Raw genomic sequence first — 24,358 nt, 5'->3', positions numbered from 1 at the left:
CCTGCGTTCGTTTCCCACACCTGTAATCAACCTGTGTGTGCGTGCGTGTGTGTGTGTGTGTGCGTGGGTGCGCGCGTGTGTGTGTGTGTGTGTGGACAGGACAGGACAGGACAGACTCTAAGATACTGTACAGCACACTGTGCTTAGTCCGTTGTGGATCTGCCTCTGGGGGTTGCTGTTTAACATCATTATCAGTGTGCTATATGCTACCACTCCTCTCTCCTGTGTTTCTATGTTGAGCCAGGTTTCTAGTGAGTCATTAAATGTCTCTAACAAATAGTCTTCTTGACAGTTTGAAGTCTAACTGACAGCGCAGGTTGACTAAATATAGAAATGGAGGGCATATAACAGTACTTGTCTAGATTCTCCTACTAGCCTGTCTCTAGAATGTGTTAACAAGGACAATGACAGAGCAAAGTAAACAACGGTATTGCTACCTCACTCTCCAACCAAGGTGCATGAATAGAGGACCAGAGAAAGGAGAATGTGTAGCCACTCTTCGAGGAGTCAGGAGGACAATAGATGAAGACTTGAAAAATGCTTCTCATTGATCAAGGACAGAGTTCAGAAGGGGCTTCTGTTTTCTCAACACMTTACATAAAGGGTAGAATGGTTTCCATCTACTGCAAATAGATGATGACTTCAGGCTGAGATGCAGACTAGCAACATTCAGATTCAGAATTGACATGTCTGTCTCCTCTCTCTGACATACCAGTCTTATTACAGTGTCCTCTGTGTGGTCCATAGTGGTCTCCCTCTGTTATCCTGTCACTGAAGAGTCTAAATACATACTGATCCTCGTACTACTTGTTCTGTAGACCTCATCTGTCTGTCTGTCTGTCTCGATGTCTGTCTGTCTCGATGTCTGTCTGTCTCGATGTCTGTCTGTCTCGATGTCTGTCTGTCTCGATGTCTGTCTGTCTCGCTGTCTCGCTTGTCTGGTTCGTGTCTCGCTGTCTGTCTGGCTGTATGTCTCGCTGTCTGTCTTGTTCTGTCTCGCTGTCTGTCTCGGCTGTCTGTCTCGCTGTCTTCCCAGTTCCACTCTACGGCTCAATTATATCTATCTCTGTTAGTTTCCTGAAGCTCATGTTACTGTAGCCCAATCTCGCTCTCTCTCTCTCTCTCTCTCTCTCTCTCTCTTGCTCTTTCGCTCTCTCTTGCTCTTTCGCTCTCTCTCTCTCTCTCTTCTCGCTTTCTAGGAGTGTCATCCGCGCTCCAGAGATCATGGCGGCCGGAACGCACTCCCCCGGGGGACCCAATGGGATCATCCGGAGCCAGTCCTTCGCCGGCTTCAGCACGCTGCAGGAGAGGACGCTCGCGGTAAGGAATAGCAGATGGAAATTGGCCTGAAGGCTTTCTAGGCACAGATTTAGGATCAGTGTGTCTACCCAAATTCTAACCTTAGCTCTTAGTGGAGAAATTGCAAAGCTGACCTTAGATCATTGCCTAAGAGTAACAAAAACAATTCTTAGACACAGAAGGCTGAATCCTTATCTGATACATGTGTGTGTATAGCATGGAAAGTAGGTTTAAATCATGTGTTGATGTCAACGGAGACATTTTCCACGTTTCTGTTTGTCCTGAATGTGTCAGTCTGGACAATAGGAGGATATCACATACCTCTGCTTCAGTATCCAACATTGTTGTGATTCATAGAGAGAGAGAGAGAAGATATGGTGATAGAGAGAGATTGGTGATAGAGAGAGAAACCCCATCGCCGCATGGTGATAAGATGACACGGAGCGAGACCCAAACCAAGGAGGGCAATACAGCCAAGCACTTAGACAATGTCTGCACCCGCTTCTGGCCCAGAGCCTCGCGAGCACCCCCCAACGAGAACCGCCGAAACCAATCAACCTACATGTTCAAACCATGCCAGAATAACAGACCAACACCAATCCACCTGGCAGCACACCCAAAATTGTCTACCAGAACAAAGGCCTCCAGATGCCGACCGAGGCACCCCAACCAGAATAATCCATCTACGACAACCGACCTCCTGCCCCATAGAGCACAACCCAAAAACGATCACATATCTACACTTAACCTCGGGCGTCATCAAACAGCCCATCAAGCACACATAAACATTCCAACTAAAGCTGTGAACGATCTGGAGAGACAAGCCCGACCGAAGAAAGGCGCTTGACTATGCCATACGAAGGACACTAAAAATCGTCAAGCAATACGACCAGAGTGACTAGACTACACGAAAAATACTGTAGAATCAGTGCATCCAGAGCCATGCCCTTTGATCCGATTGTGAAAGAGATCTGGGCCGTACACCGAGCTCAAAACACACACCCAAAGACTTTCCAAAGAACTGGCGCGACAACCCACCGTAGAGATAGAACTTCTCAGCAGCAGCAATTCTGCAAGTAACGATATCCTCCGTGAATACAACGCAACCCACGTCATGCAACACGCACCCACTCTCCGCCAAGCGCAAAGCCCAAAGAGCAGAAATTAGGCTCGCCTATCCCACTATACCATTATCAGAAATCCAGACAAAAAGAGCCCCAGAATTAATAACTATCCTCCAACCACCGTAATCACAATGGAAGCGATTCCACAACCACTTCCCCCATCCGCCAAAAAGACCCCATCACCCCTATCAGAGAGAACATGAACCTCGCCGCGAGAATCCCACTAAGCCCACGACAATCCGCTTAGTCCTGCGCGGCTCACATGGTTATCACACACACCACAAGCAAACACACCCAACCCACAGAGCCCGCAGGACACGACAGCCAAATTAGACGCAACCAAATGCCAAATAGACGAAAAAGCAAAAAACGATGAAAGATTATACTTGAATGGACACATCTAGAGAAAAGAATTTACACAAAAACCAACAGAAGCACCAACGTAAGAAACATGCTTAACTTTAGACCGCTAAAACAGAGGAGTACACCGGAAGCCGTAGCAGAAATAGACCGTAGAAACCACCTAAGACATGAAACCACAAAAACTTAAGGAAAAGCCCTCGAATTGACCTCAATGTACAGACCCGCCGTACCCAAAGATGAGCCCACATAGCCCACTGCTAACATTTGAGAAAAAGGGCCGCCGTAGGCAACCATGGCTCTTCCAGACGACGAGCCAAGATGCAGAGACATCTGTGCACAACTGATCCGACACCAACCAAATACCAAAACCAGGTGCGAAATCTGGCTTTCATCTTCCTACCCAACTGCCCACATGTCAGATGACCGGATATAAACGCGAGTACATTTTCACACTCAGAGATTACACAGAAGTTCCACACACAGAAAGAGATTATAAGAAGTGTAAAGTGAAATATACAAAAGAATCGAACAAATATGTTGATAAAGACTCCCCATAATCTACTGGGAGAAATTCCACAGTGTGCCATCACAGCAGCAAGATTTGTGACCTGTTGCGCACAAGAAAAGGGCAACCAGTGAAAGACACAACACCATTGTAAATATTACCCATATTTATGCTTATTTTTAACTTGTGTGTCCTTAACCATTGTACATTGTTTACAACCAACTGTATATATATATATACATTTGTAATGTCTTTATTGTTTTGAAACTTCTGTATGTGTAAGTTTGCTGTTAATTGTATTTTTTGTTTCACTTTTATCAAGTATCTACTCACTTGCTTTGCAATGTAACAACATGTTTCCCATGCCAATAAGCCTGATTGAATGAATGAATTGAGAAAGGGATGTGGAGAGAGAGACAAGAGAGTATGGTGAGAGAGAGAGAGGTATGGTGAGGAGAGAGAGTATATGTAGAGAGAGAGAGAGGATATTGGTGATAGAGAGAGAGAGAGATATGGTGATAGAGAGAGAGAGAGATATGGTGATAGAGAGAGAGAGAGATATGGTGAGAGAGAGATATGTGATGAGAGAGTGGATTGAGTAGAGAGAGGGATATGGTGAGAGAGAGAGATATGGTGAAGAGAGAGAGATATGGTGAGAGAGAGAGAGATATGGTGAAGAGAGAGAGAATGGTATGGTGAGAGAGAGAGAGATATGGTGAGAGAGAGAGAGAGAGATGTGAGGAGAGATAGGTGAGAGAGAGAGAGAGAGAGAGAGATATGGTGAGAGAGAGAGAGAGAGAGATATGGTGAGAGAGAGAGAGAGATATGGTGAAGAGAGAGAGAGAGAGGAGAGAGATATGGTGATAGAGAGAGAGATATGGTGATAGAGAAGATATTTTAAAATACTTCCCTTTCTGACTGTGGATGTAGTAATTACTTTACATGAATGTTGTGTTTAGTGTTTAGCGACTGTCAGACGAGTGTCTCACATAGATAATGAGGGAGCTCAAGGGAATGGGGCATGAACATCAAAGTGTGTGTATGCACGGTGTCCTACTGAACGTAGCGTAGCTAGCTACACTAGCGTGACCCCAAGGCAGCACGGGGCTCTCATTTTGCACGTTGACCTAGATTTATGGAAGCTCTACATTACGTGTTAGTCATTTAGCTTTTCCAGAGCGTCTTACGGTATTGGGTTCCAGGCAGGCATGTGGTACTRTCTGACTTGTAGAGGAATCTGCTGTCACTGTGTCCCCATAATCCTGCTGTTTATAAGGAAGCAGCTACAGAGCCTTCAGAAAGTATTCATACCGCTTAACTTATTCCACATTCTGTTGTTACAGCCTGAATTCAACATGGATTATATAGATGTTTTAACTCACTCAACTACACACAATGCCCCATAATGACAAAGTGAAAATATGTTTTTAGAAATATTTGCACATTTATTGAAAATGAAAAACGGAATTATCTAATGTATCTAATACTTTGTAGAAGCACCTTTTGGTGGCGATTACAGCTGTGAGTCTTTTTGGGTAAATCTCTAAGTGCTTTCCACTCCTGGCTTCTATACTGAACAAAAATATAAAGGTAACATGTAAAGTGTTGGTTTCATGAGCTGAAATTAAAGATCCCAGAAATGTTCCATACGCACAAAATGCTTATTTCGTAAAAATGTTATGCACACATTGGTTTACATCCCTGTTAGTGAGCATTTTCTACTTTACCAAGATAATCCATCTGTCTGACAGGTGTGACATGTCAAGAAGCTGGTTAAACAGCATGATCATTACACAGGTGCACTTTGTGCTGGGYTCAATGAAAGTGACTCTAAAATGTGCAGTTTTGTCACACAAGGCAATGCCACAGATGTCTAAAGTTTTTAGGGAGCGTGCAATTGGCATGCTCCATTTGGTAAATCCAACCACAACTCTATCCTCCTGATTCCTGCTTACAAGCTAAAATTAAAGCAGGATGCACCAGTGACTCGGTCTATATAAAGTGGTCAGATGAAGCAGATGCTAAACTACAGGACTGTTTTGCTATCACAGACTGGAACATGTTCCGGGATTCTTCCGATGGCATTGAGGAGTACACCACATCAGTCACTGGCTTTATCAAAAAGTGCATCGAGGACGTCGTCCCCACAGTGACTGTACGTACATATCCCAACCAGAAGCCATGGATTACAGGCAACATTCGCACTGAGCTAAAGGGTATAGCTGCCGCTTTCAAGGTGCGGGACTCTAACCCGGAAGCTTACAAGAAATCCTGCTATGCCCTGCGAAGGAACAACCAAACAGGCAAAGCGTCAATACAGGGCTAAGATCGAATCATACTACACTGGCTCCGACGCTCGTCTTATGTGGCAGGGCTTGCAAACTATTACAGACTACAAAGGGAAGCACAGCCGCTGTGACACGAGTGACACGAGCCTACCAGACGAGCTAAATCACTTCTATGCTCGCTTCGAGGCAATCAACACTGAGGCATGAATGAGAGCGTCAGCTGTTCTGGACGACTGTGTGATTACGCTCTCCGTAGCCGACGTGAGTAAGACCTTTAAACAGGTCAACATACACAAGGCTGCGGGGCCAGACGGATTACCAGGACGTGTGCTCCAGGCATGCGCTGACCAACTGGCAGGTGTCTTCACTGACATTTTCAACATGTCCCTGATTGAGTCTGTAATACCAACATGTTTCAAGCAGACCACCATAGTCCCTGTGCCCAAGAACACAACGCAACCTGCCTAAATGACTACAGACCCTCACGTCCGTAGCCATGAAGTTCTTTGAAAGGCTGGTAATGGCTCACATCAACACCATTATCCCAGAAACCTTAGACCCACTCCAATTTGCATACCGCCCCAGCAGATCCACAGATGACTCCACACTGCCCTTTCCCACCTAGACAAAAGGAACACCTATGTGAGAATGCTGTTCATTGACTACAGCTCAGAGTTCAACACCATAGTGCCCTCAAAGCTCATCACTAAGCTAAGTGCCCTGGGACTAAACACCTCCCTCTGCAACTGGATCCTGGACTTCCTGACGGACCGCCACCAGGTGGTGAGGGCAGGTAGCAACACATCTGCCACATCTGCCACGCTGATCTTCAAGCTCTGTCAAGGTGGTTGTTGATCATTGCTAGACAGCCATTTTCAAATCTTGCCACAGATTTTCAAGCCAATTTAAGTCGAAACTGTAACATCGTCACTCAGGAAAATTCAATGTCGCCTTGGTAAGCAACTCCAGTGTAGCTTTGGCCTTGTGTTTTAGGTTATTGTCCTGCTGATAGGTGAATTTGTTCCCCAGTGTCTGTTGGAAAGCAGACTGAACCAGGTTTTCCTCTAGGATTTTGCCTGTGATTATAGCTGTATTCAGTTACATTTTATTGTACTTACCTCTTTTTCTCAACAATTTCATGATATCCAATTAGTAGTTTCAGTCTTGTCCCATCGCTGCAACTCCCGTATGGACTCGGGAGGGGTGAAGGTCGAGAGCCGTGCGTCCTCCGAAACACGACCCCGCCAAGCCGCACTACTTCTTGACACACTGCTCACTTAACTTGGAWGCCAGCCACACCAATATGTTGGCGGAAACACCATACAGCTGGCGACCGTGTCATTGTGCATGCGCCTGGCCCGCCACAAGGAGTCGCTAGAGCGCAATGGGACAAGGAAATCCCGGCCGGCCAAACCCTCCCCTAACCCYGATGATGCTGAGCCAATTGTGCGCCGCTTCATAGGTCTCCCGGTCACYGCTGGCTGTAACACAGCCTGGGATCGAACCCTGGTCTGTAGTGACTCCTCTAGCACTGCGATCCAGTGCCTTAGACTGCTGTGCCACTCAAGAGGCTCTATTCCATTTATTTTTATACTAAAAAACTCCCTAGCCAATGACAAGCATTCCAATAACATGATTCAGCCACCGCCATGCTTGAAAATATGAAGAGTGGTACTCGGTGATATGTTGAGTTGGATTTGCCCCAAACATAACACTTTGTATTCKGGACAAAAAGTGATTTTCTTTGCAAATGTTTTTGCAGTATTACTTTAGTGCCTTGTTTCAAACAGGTTGCATATTTTAGAATACTTTAATTCTTCCTTCTTTTCACCCTGTCATTTAGGTTAGTATTGTGGAGTAACTACAATGTGGTTGATCCATCCTCAGTTTTCTCACATCGCAACCTTTAAACACTGTAACTGTTATAAAATCACCATTGGCTTCATGGCGAAATCCCTGAGCAGTTTTCTTCCTCTCCGGCAACTGAGTTAGGAAGGATGCCTGTATCTTTGTAGTGACTGGGTGTATTGACACACCATCCAAAGTGTAATTAATAACTTCACCATGCTCAAAGGGATATTCGATATCTGCTTTTTTTTTACCAGTAGGTGCCCTTCTTTGCGAGGCATTGGAAAACCTCCCTGGACTTTGTGGTTGAATCTATGCTTGAAATTCACTACTCGATTGAGGGACCTTGCAGATAATTGTATGTGTTGGGTACAGAGATGGAGTAGTCATTCAAAAATCATGTCAACCACTATTATTAAACACGGGAAAAGTCCATCCAACGTATTATGCAATTTGTTTAAGCACATTTTTGCTCCTGAACTTATTTACGCTTGGCATAACAAAGTAGTTGAATACTTATTGACTCAAGACATTTAAAAAAAAAAWAAWAATATTCATAAAACATTTATAAATCTACAAACAAAATTCCACTTTGACATTATGGGGTATTGTGTGTAGGCCAGTGACAAAATGTTTATATTTAATCCATTTTAAATTCAGGCTGTAACACAACAAAATGTGTAAAAAGTCAAGGGGTGGGAATCCTTCCTGAAGTCACTGTATTTCTCATTATAAAGATACCACTGCTGTGTTCCTGTAATCTACACTACACACCATCACACACTAGTTGTTAAAGTTACTTCATTATATACAATTAGTAGCGAAACACAGAGGTAGAGATGCACTTGCATTGGAAACCTAGTATGTAAAAATATGAACCTGTCTCATGATTTGTTCATAATCTTAGAGATTTAAGAGTCAATCACGAGGACCTCATTCATTCAAAGCAGTTCCATCACTGTAGGGTAGATAACAGTATAGAGAGTATGTGAATGTCACACATTGCCACTAGAGCAGTTAGTAGACTTCTGAAGAAGACTAACCCCTGACCCCAGTACAGTGCATCTATAAGTCTATGCTAGCTAAAGCCCCGCCTTATCTCAGCTCACTGGTCACCATAGCAACACCCACCCGTAGAACGCGCTCCAGCAGGTATATTTCACTGGTCATCCCCAAAGCCAAACACTTCCTTTGGCCGCCTTTCCTTACAGTTCTCTGCTGCCAATGACTGGAACGAATTGCAAAAATCACTGAAGCTGGAGTCTTATATCTCCCTCTCTAACTTTAAGCCTCAGCTGTCAGAGCAGCTTACCGATCACTGTACCTGTACACAGCCAGTCTGTAAATAGCACACCCAACTACCTCATCCCCATATTGTTACTTATCCTCTTGCTCTTTTGCACCCCAGTATCTCTACTTACACATTATCACTCCAGTGTTAATGCTAAATTGTAATTATTTCGCCTCCATGGCCTATTTATTGCCTTACCTCCCTACTCTTCTACATTTGCACACATTGTACATAGATTTTTCTATTGTGTTATTGACTGTACATTTGTTTATGTGTTACTCTGTGTTGTTGTTTTTGTCGCACTGCTTTGCTTTATCTTGGCCAGGTCGCAGTTGTAAATGAGAACTTATTCTCAACTGGCCTACCTGGTTAAATAAAGGTGAAATAAAWAAAWAAWAAATAAAAAAGTTCCTATCCCTCCGCCTACTATACTGGTGCCAGGTTGCCGTGAGGGCTGTCGCTAGGCGATTGGGCTGTCGCTAGGCGACGTGTGTGTGTGTGATTTTTCTGTATCCTGTTATGAAAAGACAACTGCATGACTCATACGGAGTGAGTAGTCAAAATGGCTGTATTGACTTCAAAAATAACTCCTTTGTGACTATTTATTTTGTTGAGGACCCAAAGAAAACCGTCCAATCTTTGTTTCTGTGCGTGTGTCCAGGTGTAACTCGTTCATGGGGAACTCTGCGGTGCAGAAGAAGCCCACGTCCAAGAAGCCCCATCTGTCAGGGCACAAGGCCAGCAGCGGCTCCCGGGAGCCCAAGCCCGAGAGGGTGGAGGAGGTGTATGGGGCCCTAAAACAAGGCTTGGAGTAAGCACACACACACAGAAAAAATAAATACATTTACATATCGGGATATTATTTTTGCCGATATATCATATCATTTTAACAATATCACAATATTATTTTTCATTAGTTGGCTGTACCTGCACCAAAACTCCAGTATTTTTCCTTCATAGCTTGTTCTCCATCTTCTTAAATAGGGAGACAATTTGTTTTCAGCACTTTTATTTCCATGGCTCTCTCTTGTCCCTCTGCAGCAGACATATAGTATGGTGAGCAATATGTTTGGAACATCGAAACGCAATAAAATCCCAGAATCGAGTCACAATACATATAGAATCGGGAGAATAGTGAGAATTGCAATGCATATTGTATCTGGGGGACTGAGTGGCACAGCGGTCTAAGGCACTGCATCGCAGTGCTAGAGGCGTCACTACAGACCCGGATTCYATCCAGGGCTGTATSACAACCGGCCGTGATCGGGAGTCCCATTGGGCAGCGCACAATTGTCKCAGCGTCGTSTGGGTCAGGGGAGGGTTTGGCTGAGGTAGGCCGTCATTGCAAATATGAATTTGTTCTTCACTYACTTGTCTAGTTAAAATAAGGTTATAAAAAAATMGTCACCTAAGTATAGTGATGACATCGTATCGTGAGTTTCCTGGCAATTCCCAGCCCTAACACACACACACACACATACCACTGACACCCCTATTTCTCCTCTCCCTCTTTTCAAATCAAATKATTTTATTTGTSACAGGTGTAGACCTTACTGTGAAATGCTTACTTACAAGCCCTGCACCAAAAATGCAGTTTTATGAAAATATTTACTAAAAATAACACAATAAAATAACAATAACGAGGCTATATACAGGGGGTACAGGTGAGTTAAGGTACTTGAGATAATATGTACATGTAGGTAGGGGTAGTGACTATGCATAGATAAACAGAGAGTAGCAGCAGCGTAAAGAAAGTAGTCCGGGTAGCCATTTGATGAACTGTTCAGCAGTTAGAAGCTGTTGCTAATACACACATTCTCTTTCCCTCCCCCTCTCATCACTCAAACATGCTGCCTCGCCTTTCACATAGTTTCCATCCCTTGGGCACACACACACACACATACACACACACACACACACACACACACACACACACACACAGATGGCCCATATGATAACATTGGTGCACGATGTCTTGTATTGACAGTGTATAGTAATTATTTTGGATGTGTTTTTTTTTTTTTTTTTTTTTTTTTTTTTTTTTTTTTTGTTAATTTTTTATTTATTGTATTTATTTAATGTTTTTTGAGGTCTTGTTTTTTCGTGGATGTGTTTTGGTAGTGTTTTTATTATTTGAGTTAGTTATGTTTTTTTTTATTTTGTATTTTTTTTTGTTTTTTTTTTTTTTGGGGCGTTGTTTTTGTTTTTTGTGGATTTTGTTGGTTTTTCTTTAAATACTTTTTGGTTCTGTTGAGTTTCTTATTTTTTCTTGGGGGCTTATGCGGTGTTTGTTTTTTTTGTTGTTAGGTGTAGGGTGTGTGGTTTGCGGTTGGTACGCAGGGGTTTTGTTGATTATGGTTCTGTTTAGTGTTTTCTCGTTTCAGGGTGTGTTGGTGGTGAGGAGTAGTTGTGTTAGTTAGTTATCTTTTGTCATTATATGTTTTGTCACATGGTTTTGGGCATGTTGGTGGTTTATAGGTTTTTTTGGTGTTGTGTGGTGATATTTGACTGAGATTATGTAGTAGTTTTTTGCCTGACGGTGGTGGGAGGGGCGTAAAATTATTTTAGACTTTTGTGGTTTTTGCAGCCTGCTCTTTGTTGTGGTGAAGGCATGTGCGCTGTTTATTGGATTCAGGGTAAGTATATGAGATGAAGGCCTGGTGTAAGCGAGAGAAATGGTGCTGAGTTAGCCGCTCGTAGGGATAGATAGGTTTCAAAAACGTCACTCCGCTCTGTTGAGCCTGTCTAGTAGTTTCCGTCCTTGACGTCTGCATGTGAGGGCTGCGCTTCGAGTGTGTGGCGTGTCTGTCGTTTGTTTGGTTGGCTGGTTCGGCCGGGAAGGAGCGAAGAGAGGAGGGGGCGGTAGCTATGATGGTCTACTATCCTTGACAGTTTAAGTTGCTTTTTTCAGATGAAGATTCAATAGTTAGGAAGGAGGTTAAATGAGGGAATAACAAAGATTGGTTATAGGGGAGGAGTAAGTCTGGGAATGTATTGAAGTATGGTTAAGGAACACAGCTTTCATATGTTCTCATGTTTGACAGGAATGAACGTTCTTTCTTACATACACATATCACTTTACTTTCTTCCCACACTGTTTGTTTTGCATAATTTAAGAACAAATTGAACAGTTTCATTATTTTGTGTTTTATATGATGTTTATATTAAGTTAAAATAAGTGTTCATCAGTTTGTTGTAATTTTCATTATACAATAGAATAATTATTAAAGAAGGTTAGATACGGGGGGGATCGGAGTTAAATCGGGTACCGTTGAGGTTCATTTTAATTTTTTGTTGATTTGTTTCTTTTGTTATGTAATTATGTTTTTTTTGTTTTAGGATTTGTAGTGGTGATGTGATTTGTATTGTGGGTTATGCTGTGTGTGTTTTCGTTTATAGTTAGTTCGTGGGTTGTTTGTGTTAGGGTTAAATATAAATACATAATTCTATCACGCCCTGCCCTTGTCCATTCCTCCTCTCCTCTCTTCTCCTCCCTCCTCTCTCTCTCCTCCTCCTCTCCCTTCCTCTTCTTCCTCCTTCCTTCCTTCCTTCCTCCTCCTCTTCTCCTCCCTCCTCTTCCATTCCTCCTCCCCCACCCTCCTCCCTTTCTTTTGTCTCTCTCCTCTCTTCCCCTCTCCCTTTCTCGTTCCCCCTCTCCCTTTCTCCATTTTCTTTCCTCTGTCACTTCTCTCCCCTTCCCCCTCCCTATCTCCTCCTCCCACCTCTCTCCTCCCCTCTACCCCCCCCCCCCCTCCATCCCTCTTCTCCCTTCTCTCCCTCAGTGAGTATCTGGAGGTGCACCAGACAGGGCTGGACAAACTCACCTCTCTGATGAAGGATATGAAGAGGACTCCAGACTGGTGAGACAGGATGTGAGACAGGATGTCATCAACAACACTAACTGTAGTATATGTCCAATCCTAAAATACATCCTAGACCTACACCTATACCAGGATCATCATCTAGATTCAGCCATGGGGCTGTTTTTTTTTTTCTTGAGAAGATGATCAGGGGGCATGAACGTAATTACAAGTCATTTGTAGACTGCAAATTGACGCATAAAGCCCAGACAGATATAATATTTGACTAAAACATAATAGACCTTGCTTATATCACATCTCTCTGTTATGCGTGGAATACTTTTGGGACAGATTTCCAAAAATGTAAATAACTTGAGCTGATTTGCTGGGGTTTTAACAATCTTTCATGTCCAACAATGAAAAACGAAATACAAATAAAACAACTTTTGTTTTGGGGGGGGGGGGGGGCTCAGAACTTGGGACCACAATAAAATGACCCGCGGGCCGCCAGTTGGGGAACCGCCCTTATACACTTCTATGTAGAGTAGTCGGTTCTCAAGCCCAGTCCTTCAGGGACCTACCTGTCGTTTCACATGTCGGATCTATCCAACTCGCACTCTGATTAGCTAGTCTTACTATTCTATCAAGCCTTGTGTCTACTATCATCAAGCTTGACTGTCATTCTCGTAAGTTAGTTTCACCAAGCCCTTGATAGTCTACTATTCATCAAGCCCTTGACTAGTCTACTATTCATCAAGCCCTTGCTAGTCTACTATTCACAAGCCTTAGACTAGTCTACTATTCATCAAGCCTTGACTAGTCTACTATTCACCGCCTTGACTAGTCTACTATTCATCAAGTCCCTTGACCTAGTCTACTATTCATCAAGCCCTTGACTAGTCTACTATCATCAGCCCTTGACTAGTCTACTATTCATCAAGCCGTTGGACTAGCCTATTCTATTCATCCAAGCCTTGACCTAGCTCTACTATTCATCAAGCCCTTGACTAGTCTAACATTCATCAAGCCCTTGAACTTAGCTCTACTATTCAATCAAGCCCTGACTAGTCTACTATTCATCAAGCCCTTGACGTCTATTATTCATCAAGCCTTGACTAGCTATTATTTATATCAAGCCCTTGACTAGTCTACTATTCACCAAGGCCCTTGACTAGTCTACTATTCTACAAGCCCTTGACTAGTCTACTTATTCATCAAGCCCTTGACTAGTCTACTATTCATCAAGGCCCTTGACTAGTCCCTACTTATTCAACCCCAAGCCCTTGACTAGTCTACTATTCATCAAAGCCCTTGACTAGTCTACTATTCACCAAGCCCTTGACTAAGCTACTATTCACATCACAGCCCTTGAACTAGTCTACTATTTCACCAAGCCCTTGACTAGTCTACTATTCACTCAAGCCCTTTGACTAGTCTATCTATTCAGTCAATGCGCCTTGATGTATGTTCCTATATCATTAAGCCCTTGACTAGTCTACTATTACATCACGCCCTTGACTAGCCTACTATTCATTAAGCCCCTTGACTAGCCTACTATTCATTATCAAGCCCTTGATTCTAGCCTCTATTCCATCAAGCCCTTGACTAGCTACTATCAACAAGCCCTTGACTAGTCTACTATTCATCAAGCCCTTTGACTAGTCTACTATTCATGCAATGCCCTTGACTAGCCTACTATTCATTCAGCCCTTGACTAGCCTACTATTCATACAAGCCCTTGACTAGCCTACTATTCATCAAGCCCTTGACTAGCCTACTATTCATCAAGCCTTGACTAGCCCTACTATTCATCAAGCCCTTGACTAGTCTACTATTCGCAAGCCCTGACTAGTCCTACTATTCATCAAGCCCTTGACTAGTCTACTATCATCAAAGCCCTTACTTAGTCATACGCCTTTACTTGTCACTCAAAGGCCCTTGACTAGTCTCTATTCATCAAGCCCTTGACAGCCTCATATGCATCAACCCTTGACTAGCTTACTATTCATCAAGCCCTTACTGCTACTATTATAGTTGACTACTACTAGCATCAAGCCCTTGACTAGTCTACTATTCATAAGCCTTGCTAGCCACTACGGTAGTCCCAGAGGACTGGTTGATTACACTGCTAGTGTTGGGAAATCCGCATATGGGAAACGGTAGTCCCGGAGGACTGGGTTGAATTAACACTGCTAGTGTTGGGAGCCCGATATGGAAAACGGTAGTCCCGGAACGGGTGTGATTAACACTGCTAGTGTTGGGATCCGATATGGGAAACGGTAGTCCCGGAGGACTGGGTTGATTAACACTGCTAGTGTTGGGATCCGATATGGGAAACGGTAGTCCCGGAGGACTGGCGTTGATTAACACTGCTATAGTGTTGGGATCCGTATAGTGGGAAACGGTAGTCCCGGAGACTGGGTTGATTAACACTGCTAGTGTTGGGATCCGATATGGAAACGGTAGTCCCGGAGGACTGGGTTGATTAACACTGCTAGTGTTGGGATCCGATATGGGAAACGGTAGTCCCGGAGGACTGGGTTGATTAACACTCGCTAGTGTTGGGATCCGATATGGGAAACGGTAGTCCGGAGGACTGGGTTGAATTAACACTGCTAGTGTTGGGAATCCGATATGGGAAACGGTAAGTCCGGAGGACTGGGTTGATTAACACTGCTAGTGTTGGGATCCGATATGGGAAACGTAGTCCCGGAGGACTGGGTTGATTAACCTGCTAGTGTTGGGATCCGATATGGGAAACGGTAGTCCCGGAGGACTGGGTTGATTAACACTGCTAGTGTTGGGATCCGATATGGGACGCGAGTTCCGCGAGGACTGGGTTGATTAACACTGCTAGTGTTGGGATCCGATATGGGAAAAGGTAGTCCCGAGGACTGGTTTGATTAACACTGCTAGTGTTGGGATCCGATATGGGAAACGGTAGTCCCGGAGGACTGGGTTGATTAACACTGCTAGTGTTGGGATCCGATATGGGACGGTAGTCCGAGGACTGGGTTGAAATTAACACTGTAGTGTTGGGATCTCTCATGCCTCCTCATTCTAATTAGTCTGATGATAAATGTTATTAACGATAATTGGTGTTAATGATAATGGTGTTAATGATAATATTATCAACAATAATGGTGTTAAGATAATGGTGTTTAATGATAATGTTGTTGATTCATCATCGTGACATTTAACATAAGATGCCTCTCACCTGGGTTCTGAAGCTGGTAGCTACTACGCTAGTCAGAGAACAAACACATTTCTTCTAACTGAAGACAGCTTCTCCATGAGAGGAGGCTGTTTTAAAATAAATCATATTCCTTTTGATGTCAGACAACCGCAATATGATTTTGCGTTTAATGGTGTAGACGTGAGCTGTGCCTCCATATGCTGTGCAGTAACTAACAACTGTGTGTGTGTGTGTGTGTTGTGTGGTGTTGTGTGTGTGTGTGTGTGTGTGTGTTGTGGTGTGTGTGTGTGTGTGTGTGTGTGTGTGTGTGTGTGTGTGTGTGTGTGTGTGTGTGTGTTTGTCCCCCAGGGAGTCTGGTATGACCTTGACAAGGTGAGTGAGTGGAGGGTAGGGCCTGCCTAACCTTTCTGTCAGAGTGGGGATGGGATGGATCTTTGAAGTGTGTGCATTTGTGTGTGTTTACGTTTAATGAACATCCCTGCCAGGTAAAGTCAGAGGAGGGATTAGATTAACGTACCATAGTCTTCTCTCAGGTGAAAGTGTAACCTCTTTGATCATGTTACCCTCTGTTTTAACTGGAGTCATGGTTTAGAGGCATAGATGCATGATTTACTGACAGTATCTTCTCTTGTCACCAACACATTTTAACTCTAGCTTGTTCTATTTCTGTCTGCAGCAAATCAAAACCATCGAGAGGTACATGAGGCGGTTGGAGTTTCATATGAGCAAGGTATTTCCATACTAGCAGAGCGGACTGTGTTCCTGCACTGCCTTGGATAGATTCTGCTGTAGCCCAATCTGTGAGGCAGCATACTGAGTTTAAACCCTTCCATCTGAGAGCCCTAAGAGAGCATGAGGTGCTTCAGAAAGGGTTAAAACGTTGCCCTCTCTCGTCCACTCCTCCTCCTCCTCTCTTTGTGCCCTCTGTGCCACCCTGACATGCCAACACACTCCGTGACAGCTCAGCCAGCGTCCCCACGCACTAGCAACAGCAGCTAATGAGTGTTGCTATGGACCCTTCCATCAAAGCTGAACCATAGTCTCCAACCATCAACCAGTGTTGTAGACAGATTGTCAGTGTTGTAGACAGATTGCCAGTGTTGTGGATAGATTGTCAGTGTTGCAGATAGATTGTCAGTGTTGTGTAGATAGATTGTCAGTGTTGTGTAGATAGATTGTCAGTGTTGTAGACAGATTGTCAGTGTTGTAGAAGACAGATTGTTCAGTTGAGTTGTAGACAGCATTGTCAGTATTGTAGACAGATTGTCAGTGTTGTAGACAGATTGTCAGTGTTGTAGATAGATTGTCAGTTTGCAGAGATTGTCAGTGGTTGCAGATAGATTGTCAGTGTTGCAGATAGATTGTCAGTGTTGCGGATAGATTGTCAGTGTTGTAGACAGATTGTCAGTGTTGTGGATAGATTGTCAGTGTTGTGGATAGATTGTCAGTGTTGTGGATAGATTGTCAGTGTTGTGGATAGAATGTCAGTTGTGGATAGATTGTCAGTGTTGTGGATAGATTGTCAGTGTAGTAGTAGATTGTCAGTGTTGTAGATAGATTGTCAGTGTTTGGGATAGATTGTCAGTGTTGTAGACAGATTGTCAGTGTTGTAGACAGATTGTCAGTGTTGTAGACAGATTGTCAGTGTGGATAGGATTGTCAGTGTTGTGGATAGATTTCAGTGTTGTTGATAGATTGTCAGTGTTGTGGATAGATTGTCAGTGTTGTGGATAGATTGTCAGTGTGTGGATAGATTGTCAGTGTTGTAGATAGATTGTCAGTGTTGTAGGTAGATTGTCAGTGTGTGTAGGTAGATTGTCAGTGTTGTGTAGGTAGATTGTCAGTGTTGTTTAGGTAGATTGTCAGTGTTGCAGATAGATTGTCAGTGTTGCGGATAGATTGTCAGTGTTGTAGACAGATTGTCAGTGTTGTGGATAGATTGTCGTGTTGGTAGAGTAGTTGGTGGATAGATTGTCAGTGTTGTGGATAGATTGTCAGTGTTGTGGATAGATTGTCAGTGTTTGGATAGATTGTCAGTGTTGTGGATAGATTGTCAGTGTAGTAGGTGATTGTCAGTGTTTGTTAGATAGTGTCAGTTTGTGGATAGATGTCAGTGTGTAGAAGATTGTCAGTGTTTGTAGACAGATTGTCAGTGTTGGACAGATTGTCAGTGTTGTGGATAGATTGTCAGTGTTTTGATAGATTGTCAGTGTTTTGGATAGATTGTCAGTGTTGTGGATAGATGTGTCAGTGTTGTGGATAGATTGTCAGTGTTGTGGATAGATTGTCAGTGTTGTGGATAGATTGGCAGTGTTGTAGATAGATTGTCAGTGTTGTAGGTAGATTGTCAGTGTTGTAGGTAGATTGTCAGTGTTGTGTAGGTAGATTGTCAGTGTTGTGTAGATATATTGTCAGTGTTGTGTAGGTAGATTGTCAGGGTTGTAGGTAGATTGTCATGTTTGTAGGTAGATTGTCAGTGTTGTGTAGGTAGATTGTCAGTGTTGTGTAGGTAGAGTTGTCAGTGTTGTGTAGATAGATTGTCAGTGTTGTGTAGATAGATTGTCAGTGTTGTGTAGATAGATGTCAGTGTTGTGTAGATGATTGTCAGTGTTGTAGACAGATTGTCAGTGTTTGTAGACAGATTGTCAGTGTGTAGATAGATTGTCAGTGTTGTAGATAGATTGTCAGTGTTGTAGATAGATTGTCAGTGTTGTAGGTAGATTGTCAGTGTTGTAGGTAGATTGTCAGTGTTGTAGACAGATTGTCAGTGTTTAGACAGATTGTCAGTGTTGTAGAACAGATTGTCAGTGTTGTAGGACAGATTGTCAGTGTTGTGGATAGATTGTCAGTGTTGTAGACAGATGTCAGTGTTTGGATAGATTGCATTGTGATATTGTCAGTGTTGCGGATAGATTGTCAGTGTTGCGGATAGATTGTCAGTGTTGCGGATAGATTGTCAGTGTTCAGCATAGATTGTCAGTGTTGTAGATAGATTGTCAGTGTTGTAGATAGATTGTCAGTGTTGTAGGTAGATTGTCAGTGTGTAGGTAGATTGTCAGGTTGTAGACAGATTGTCAGTGTTGTAGACAGATTGTCAGTGTTGTAGACAGATTGTCAGTGTTGTACAGTTGTGTTGTGATTAGATGCAGTGTTGTAGACAGATTGTCAGTGTTGTGGATAGATTGTCAGTGTTGTGGATAGATTGTAGTGTTGCGGATAGATTTCAGTGTTGCGGATAGATTGTCAGTGGTGCAGATAGATTGTCAGGGTTGCAGATAGATTGTCAGTGTTGTAGGTAGAGTTGTCAGTGTTGTAGTAGATTGTCAGTGTAGATAGATTGGCAGTGTAGATAGATTGTCAGTGTAGATTGTCAGTGTAAATAGATTGTCAGTGTAGGTAGATTGTCAGTGTTGTAGTAGAGTGTCAGTGTTTGTAGGTAGAGTGTCAGTGTTGTAGGTAGAGTGTCAGTGTTGTGGATAGAGTCAGTGTTGTAGACAGATTGTCATGTTGTAGATAGATTTGTCAGTGGTGTAGACAGATTGTCAGTGTTGTAGAACAGATTGTCAGTGTTTGTAGATAGATTGTCAGTGTTGTGGATAGATTGTCAGTGTTGCAGATAGATTGTCAGTGTTGCAGATAGATTGTCAGTGTAGATAGATTGTCAGTGTTGTAGGTAGATTGTCAGTGTTGTAGGTAGATTGTCAGTGTAGATAGATTCTCAGTGTAGATAGATTGTCAGTGTTGTAGGTAGATAGATTGTCAGTGTTGTAGGTAGATAGATTGTCAGTGTTGTAGGTAATAGATTGTCAGTGTTGTAGATAGATTGTCAGTGTTTCAGGTAGAGTCAGTGTTGTAGATAGATTGTCAGTGTTGTGAGTAGATTGTCAGTGTTGTAGGTAGATTGTCTGTTTGTAGGTAGATTGTCAGTGTTGTGTAGATAGATGTCAGTGTTAGATAGATTCAGTGTTGTGTAGATAGATTGTCAGTGTTGTTAGATAGATTGTCAGTGTTGTGTAGATAGATGTCAGTGTTGTGTAGATAAGATTGTCAGTGTTGTGTAGATAGATTGTCAGTGTGTTGTAGATAGATTGTCAGTGTCGCAGGTAGATTGTCAGTGTCGCAGGTAGATTGTCAGTGTCGCAGGTAGATTGTCAGTGTCGCAGGTAGATTGTCAGTGTCGTAGGTAGATTGTCAGTGTTGTGTAGATAGATTGTCAGGTTTGTAGGTAGTTGTCAGTGTTGTTAGATGTTGCAGTGTTGTAGTAGATTGTCAGTGTTGTGTAGATAATGCAGTTGCAGGTAGATTGTCAGTGTCGTAGATAGATGTGCAGTGTCGTTGATAGATTGTCAGTGTCGTAGATAGATTGTCAGTGTTGTAGATAGATTGTCAGTGTTGTGGATAGATTGTCAGTGTTGTGGACACCGCCTTAATGCCAAATACTCGTTTGACATTTTGACCTCTGAGGTCTCAAATGTATTTGCTGAGAGCAAAGGCCTTGAGCACGCACGCACACACGCACACACACAAACACACACACACACGTCCTTTTAATATTAATCGGCCTGCACCTCTCAGTCCCCCTGGCTGTACTCCCTTTTGCGGTTGCCAGATTGGGTAGAATTCTSCCCTGCAGTGTCCCTATTGTTGCCAGATTGGGTAGAATTCTCCCATGCCGTGTCCCTGTTGTTGCCAGATTGGGTGGCACCCCTATCATGTACCGTCTGATTCTCTATGGTTCCTCTCCAGTAGCCCTGCTCTGTGTCCAACCTGCAGACGAACACCAGTCAACCACAGCACAACACACAAACCAAAAACAGCTCCTGTGCCAAAGGTAACCATGGAAACATAGAGACGTTGGCTTTAAGGTTTCCGAAGAGCCAATTATAGTTTGACGTTGAATCTTTTTACACACACTCCTCTATCTACGCACTCAGCAACAGGTTTTTGAACTCTGTGTACTTCCAACTTTTGAAAAAGCAGAAGGTATCTCTATTTTCATTACTTCAGAGGATGTAATGTTTCTGAGGCCTTTCAACAGAGGTGTGCTGCCTGCGTGATTCATTAGTGTTGAGCGCTACCATTTCCTGCCGTTTTGTTGTCCCTTCACACTTAGCATTGTTACACCTAGCAATGTTCTCCTCCATTCATTAATCATTTGGCCCTCTGTGAACGGTAAACTGTATGAGAATTGTATGAATTTAATAAGAAGTGCTTTCTACACAAGAATTGCACATTGTCATTGCTAGTGATGAATGAACTCAATTTGGAGTTATGAGAACGCTGGGGGGTTTTCTGAATAAGAACAACACAAACATTTCTCATATACCGTTTAGACCAACGTTGTAAGACGACTGTGTGGTATTTTTTGAAAGTTGACAGCATTGTATTATTAATTAGACAAAGGACAATGCATGCTGGGAGCATGAGTTTTCTAAAGTAGGCAGCCAGCTGATGCCTAGCTCTGGGTGGCGGACCACACACACACACACACACACACACACACACACACACACACACACACACACACACACACACACACACACACCACCCTCGGCGGATGTTGACAGGAAGTAGCGCAGGGCCAAACAGGAAGTGGTGATTGCAACGGGAGGAGGGGGGAGAGCAGTCACCTCTATCTTGTCCTTCTGAAGAAAATACATGGTTACAGCCTGAAAAGAGGACTATACATGGTTACAGCCTGAAAAGAGGACTATACATGGTTACAGCCTGAAAAGAGGACTATACATGGTTACATAGTTATTGTTAAGTGTGTGTCACTGTGTGTGTGTCACTGTGTGTGTGACACTGTGTGGGTGTCGCTGTGCGTGTGTGCGTGTGTGCGTGTGCGTGTGTGTGTGTGTGTGTGTGTGTGTGTGTGTGTGGTGTGTGTGTGTGTGTGTGTGTGTTGCTCTTGGACTAAGACCTACCCAGTTGGAGACAGTATGGCCACCCCTCGGGGTGCCTGCAGCCAGGAGGTACTAAACCATCGCCTATCAGAGATGAGAAGCTGTGAATGACGCACAACCATCCCTGTGTCCTTTTTTCAACACTTAGAGCTACATCCTCAGGCCCAGAAAGATGGTGTGGTAGCAGAGTCTAGTGGTAGCAGAGTCTAGTGGTAGCAGAGTCTAATGGTAGTACAATAATGCAGTGTCATGGTTTCTCCCCTGCAACTGCAATGCAGGCATCCCATCTTAGACTGACTGACACCAGCAGGCATCCCACCTTAGACTGACTGACACCAGCGGCTGTCTGTCTGTCTCTGCCCACTCCACCAAGTCCCCATTCCTCAGATACCACTTGGTGACCTGAATCCTATAGGGTAAAGTTGGCACAGAGGGTCTGGTTACTGCACTCTCCCCCTCTGCAATCGTTTATATAGCTCAAATAACTTTATGTGACATTGTTATAGAGAGTTAATTGACATGGAGACTTCATTGTTAGAATTAATTATACTCTTTGATGGAATTAATCTCATGATTCAGGAGAAAGTAGATCAAATCAAAGTTTATTGGACGCGTACACAGATTTGCAGATGTTATTGCAGGTGTTTTTAGCTCCAACAGTCCAGTAATATACATTTTTATTACTTTTTTAAAAAGGAAATATCAGAACAAGCAATTGTGAAGGATGTCGTGCTGCTTGCTTAGCGAGTACCACTTTCTCCTGATTCAGCCCATACGTGGCGCGGACTCAGGACCTCTGCCTCACAAACAAACCATCCTCTTAGCCGATCGCACCACCTCAAAAGCTAGCTAATTAGGCGACGCAAGTGGGACACTTAAGGCTGAGGAGTACGTTTCACATCCCCATGTGATACAAAATGTCAGAGTCATCTTCAAATCCTCATTGCTCTGAATCAGATCTTTCTCTTCTGACTCAGCCCTTTCTCCTCTCTCCGAATCAGCCTTTTCTCCTCTCTCTCTGACTCAGCCCTTTCTCCTCTCTCTCGCTGAATCAGCCCTTTCTCCTCTCTCTGTATGACTCAGCCCTTTCTCCTCTCTCTCTGTATGAACTAGACTACCTTGTCCTCGTACTTCTCCTCTCTCTGTTATGAACTCGCCCTTACTAAGGTTTTTTATTTTTTTTATTCTTTGATGGTAGCATTTGTTGGTTCATGTTGGTGTTCGTTTACTGGCATTTATCTGTTGCTGTTCTTGTTTTTATTTTTTTCTTTTTTTTTATCTTAAGAATAGTGATCTTTATTTATCTTCCTCTTTCTTACTCCGTCTCTGGGTATGAGACTTCTTTTTTAGTTCACGTCAGACTTTCAGGTTGTTTTTCTCCTCCTCCGTCTTCCGTTCGTGTAGATGAAAGATACCTCAAACGAGTCTAGGGTACTAGAAAGGTCATAGCCCATTATATTCTTTTCGTTTCCTCTTATCCGCCTCTACTGGATTTAAATGGTACTTTCAGCGGGAGAAGATGCATTCATTTCTCTTATATACGCTTTATCGTCTCCTCAGCATGATCTATCGGATCTGATCTTTCCTTACCTTTGAACTATTGGATACCACGTCTGCCTTCGTGTCCGACTCTGGAGTAGCCTAACCATAGAATGTATGAAACTTCAGGTGGTCTGCGGACTGATACCCTTGCTCTCCGCCGCCCTTAGCTTCTCATCTTCCTCATATTTCATTATTACGGAGTTCGATCTCTGTAATAAACTGAACATTATTCCTTTTCAGCATCAGCCCGTAATCGCTTTCGCTTAGTGATTCGGTTGAGCTAGTGCCTGAGGTGACTTTGATCTATATGTTTTCTCTCTTATACTCCTCTTGTCTTTCCCCTCCATCCGACAGCATAGCCGGACCTCATTCTGGTATGATTTATCTTTTTCTATCCGTCAATCTCACTGGACATCGCCTCGCGTCTGTTTGGGGGTAATATGCTCCATTCGATTTGTTGCATATGCCGATAGTCAGTACCTTTTCCTCAAAAGCCTCTATCCCACTTTCTCATCTCAGGTGGCACACGAGCCTCGACAGTAATGTAACGTCACCTAGTCAGGACTGGATGATAGCCCTTTTTTCCCTTTTTCTCCTTCGCCCAGTTTCTTCGTGTCGATCCTAATTAACGGATGGGAGTTGCCTAGTCTTCCTCGTTGCCTAATTCTTCTTCTTCCGTGCTCACATCCGGTGCATACCATCCCGCGAAGACGGAATCCTTCTCTCAGGGTCACGCAATGCAGAGCGGTCGGGACAGGCGTAGTCTGCATTAAACGCCACCTCACCTTCTTTCTCTCAGATAGTGCTGAACCGTCATCCGTTGCATGCCTAGATCGCCACGTAGTTCTCTCCTCGTTTCCTCCGACGGGGCTGGTAATGCTATCGAACTTATTTGTTCTCTTTCTCTTTCTGTAACTGACGACCCATTCGGATTGCTACTTCGAGCTTCCTCATATATTCCGTGTCCTTAACGCGTTTGTCGACTACTCTCTTTTACCCTTCTCCTCACAGTCGCCTCTAACTGCTCGTACTTCCATCCATGGTCTCCTTCGAATGAAGAATCTTTCCAGATTCTTAATGTCTTCGCTCCGATCCTTTATCCCCTCCACACAGGCCACAGCTCTTTACGGGTAGAGGCGATACTATCCCCGTGACGAGTCATGCCCATTTCTCCCTCTCCTCCTTTCCCCCTCCTC

At 43.5% G+C, this 24,358-nt stretch overlaps 1 protein-coding gene across 1 annotated transcript in view; it reads left to right on the top strand.

Annotated features, from left to right (window-relative positions):
* Positions 1–1,199: 1,199 nt before the first annotated feature.
* Positions 1,200–24,358, top strand: part of LOC112070895 (rho family-interacting cell polarization regulator 2-like) — a gene marked incomplete at its 5' end in the record, with an annotated part of 58,926 nt that continues 35,767 nt past the window's right edge. The window contains 6 exon segments of the mRNA XM_024138347.2: positions 1,200–1,312; positions 9,373–9,529; positions 12,501–12,565; positions 12,568–12,578; positions 16,063–16,086; positions 16,391–16,444. Coding sequence (XP_023994115.1) covers positions 1,200–1,312; positions 9,373–9,529; positions 12,501–12,565; positions 12,568–12,578; positions 16,063–16,086; positions 16,391–16,444 — 424 coding nt within the window.

Source organism: Salvelinus sp. IW2-2015, unplaced genomic scaffold, assembly GCF_002910315.2.
Source record: "Salvelinus sp. IW2-2015 unplaced genomic scaffold, ASM291031v2 Un_scaffold1453, whole genome shotgun sequence".
In the NCBI taxonomy this organism is placed as follows: domain Eukaryota; kingdom Metazoa; phylum Chordata; class Actinopteri; order Salmoniformes; family Salmonidae; genus Salvelinus; species Salvelinus sp. IW2-2015.
Note: the sequence above shows the minus strand (reverse complement) of the source record. Positions and strands in the feature narration are given on the sequence as shown.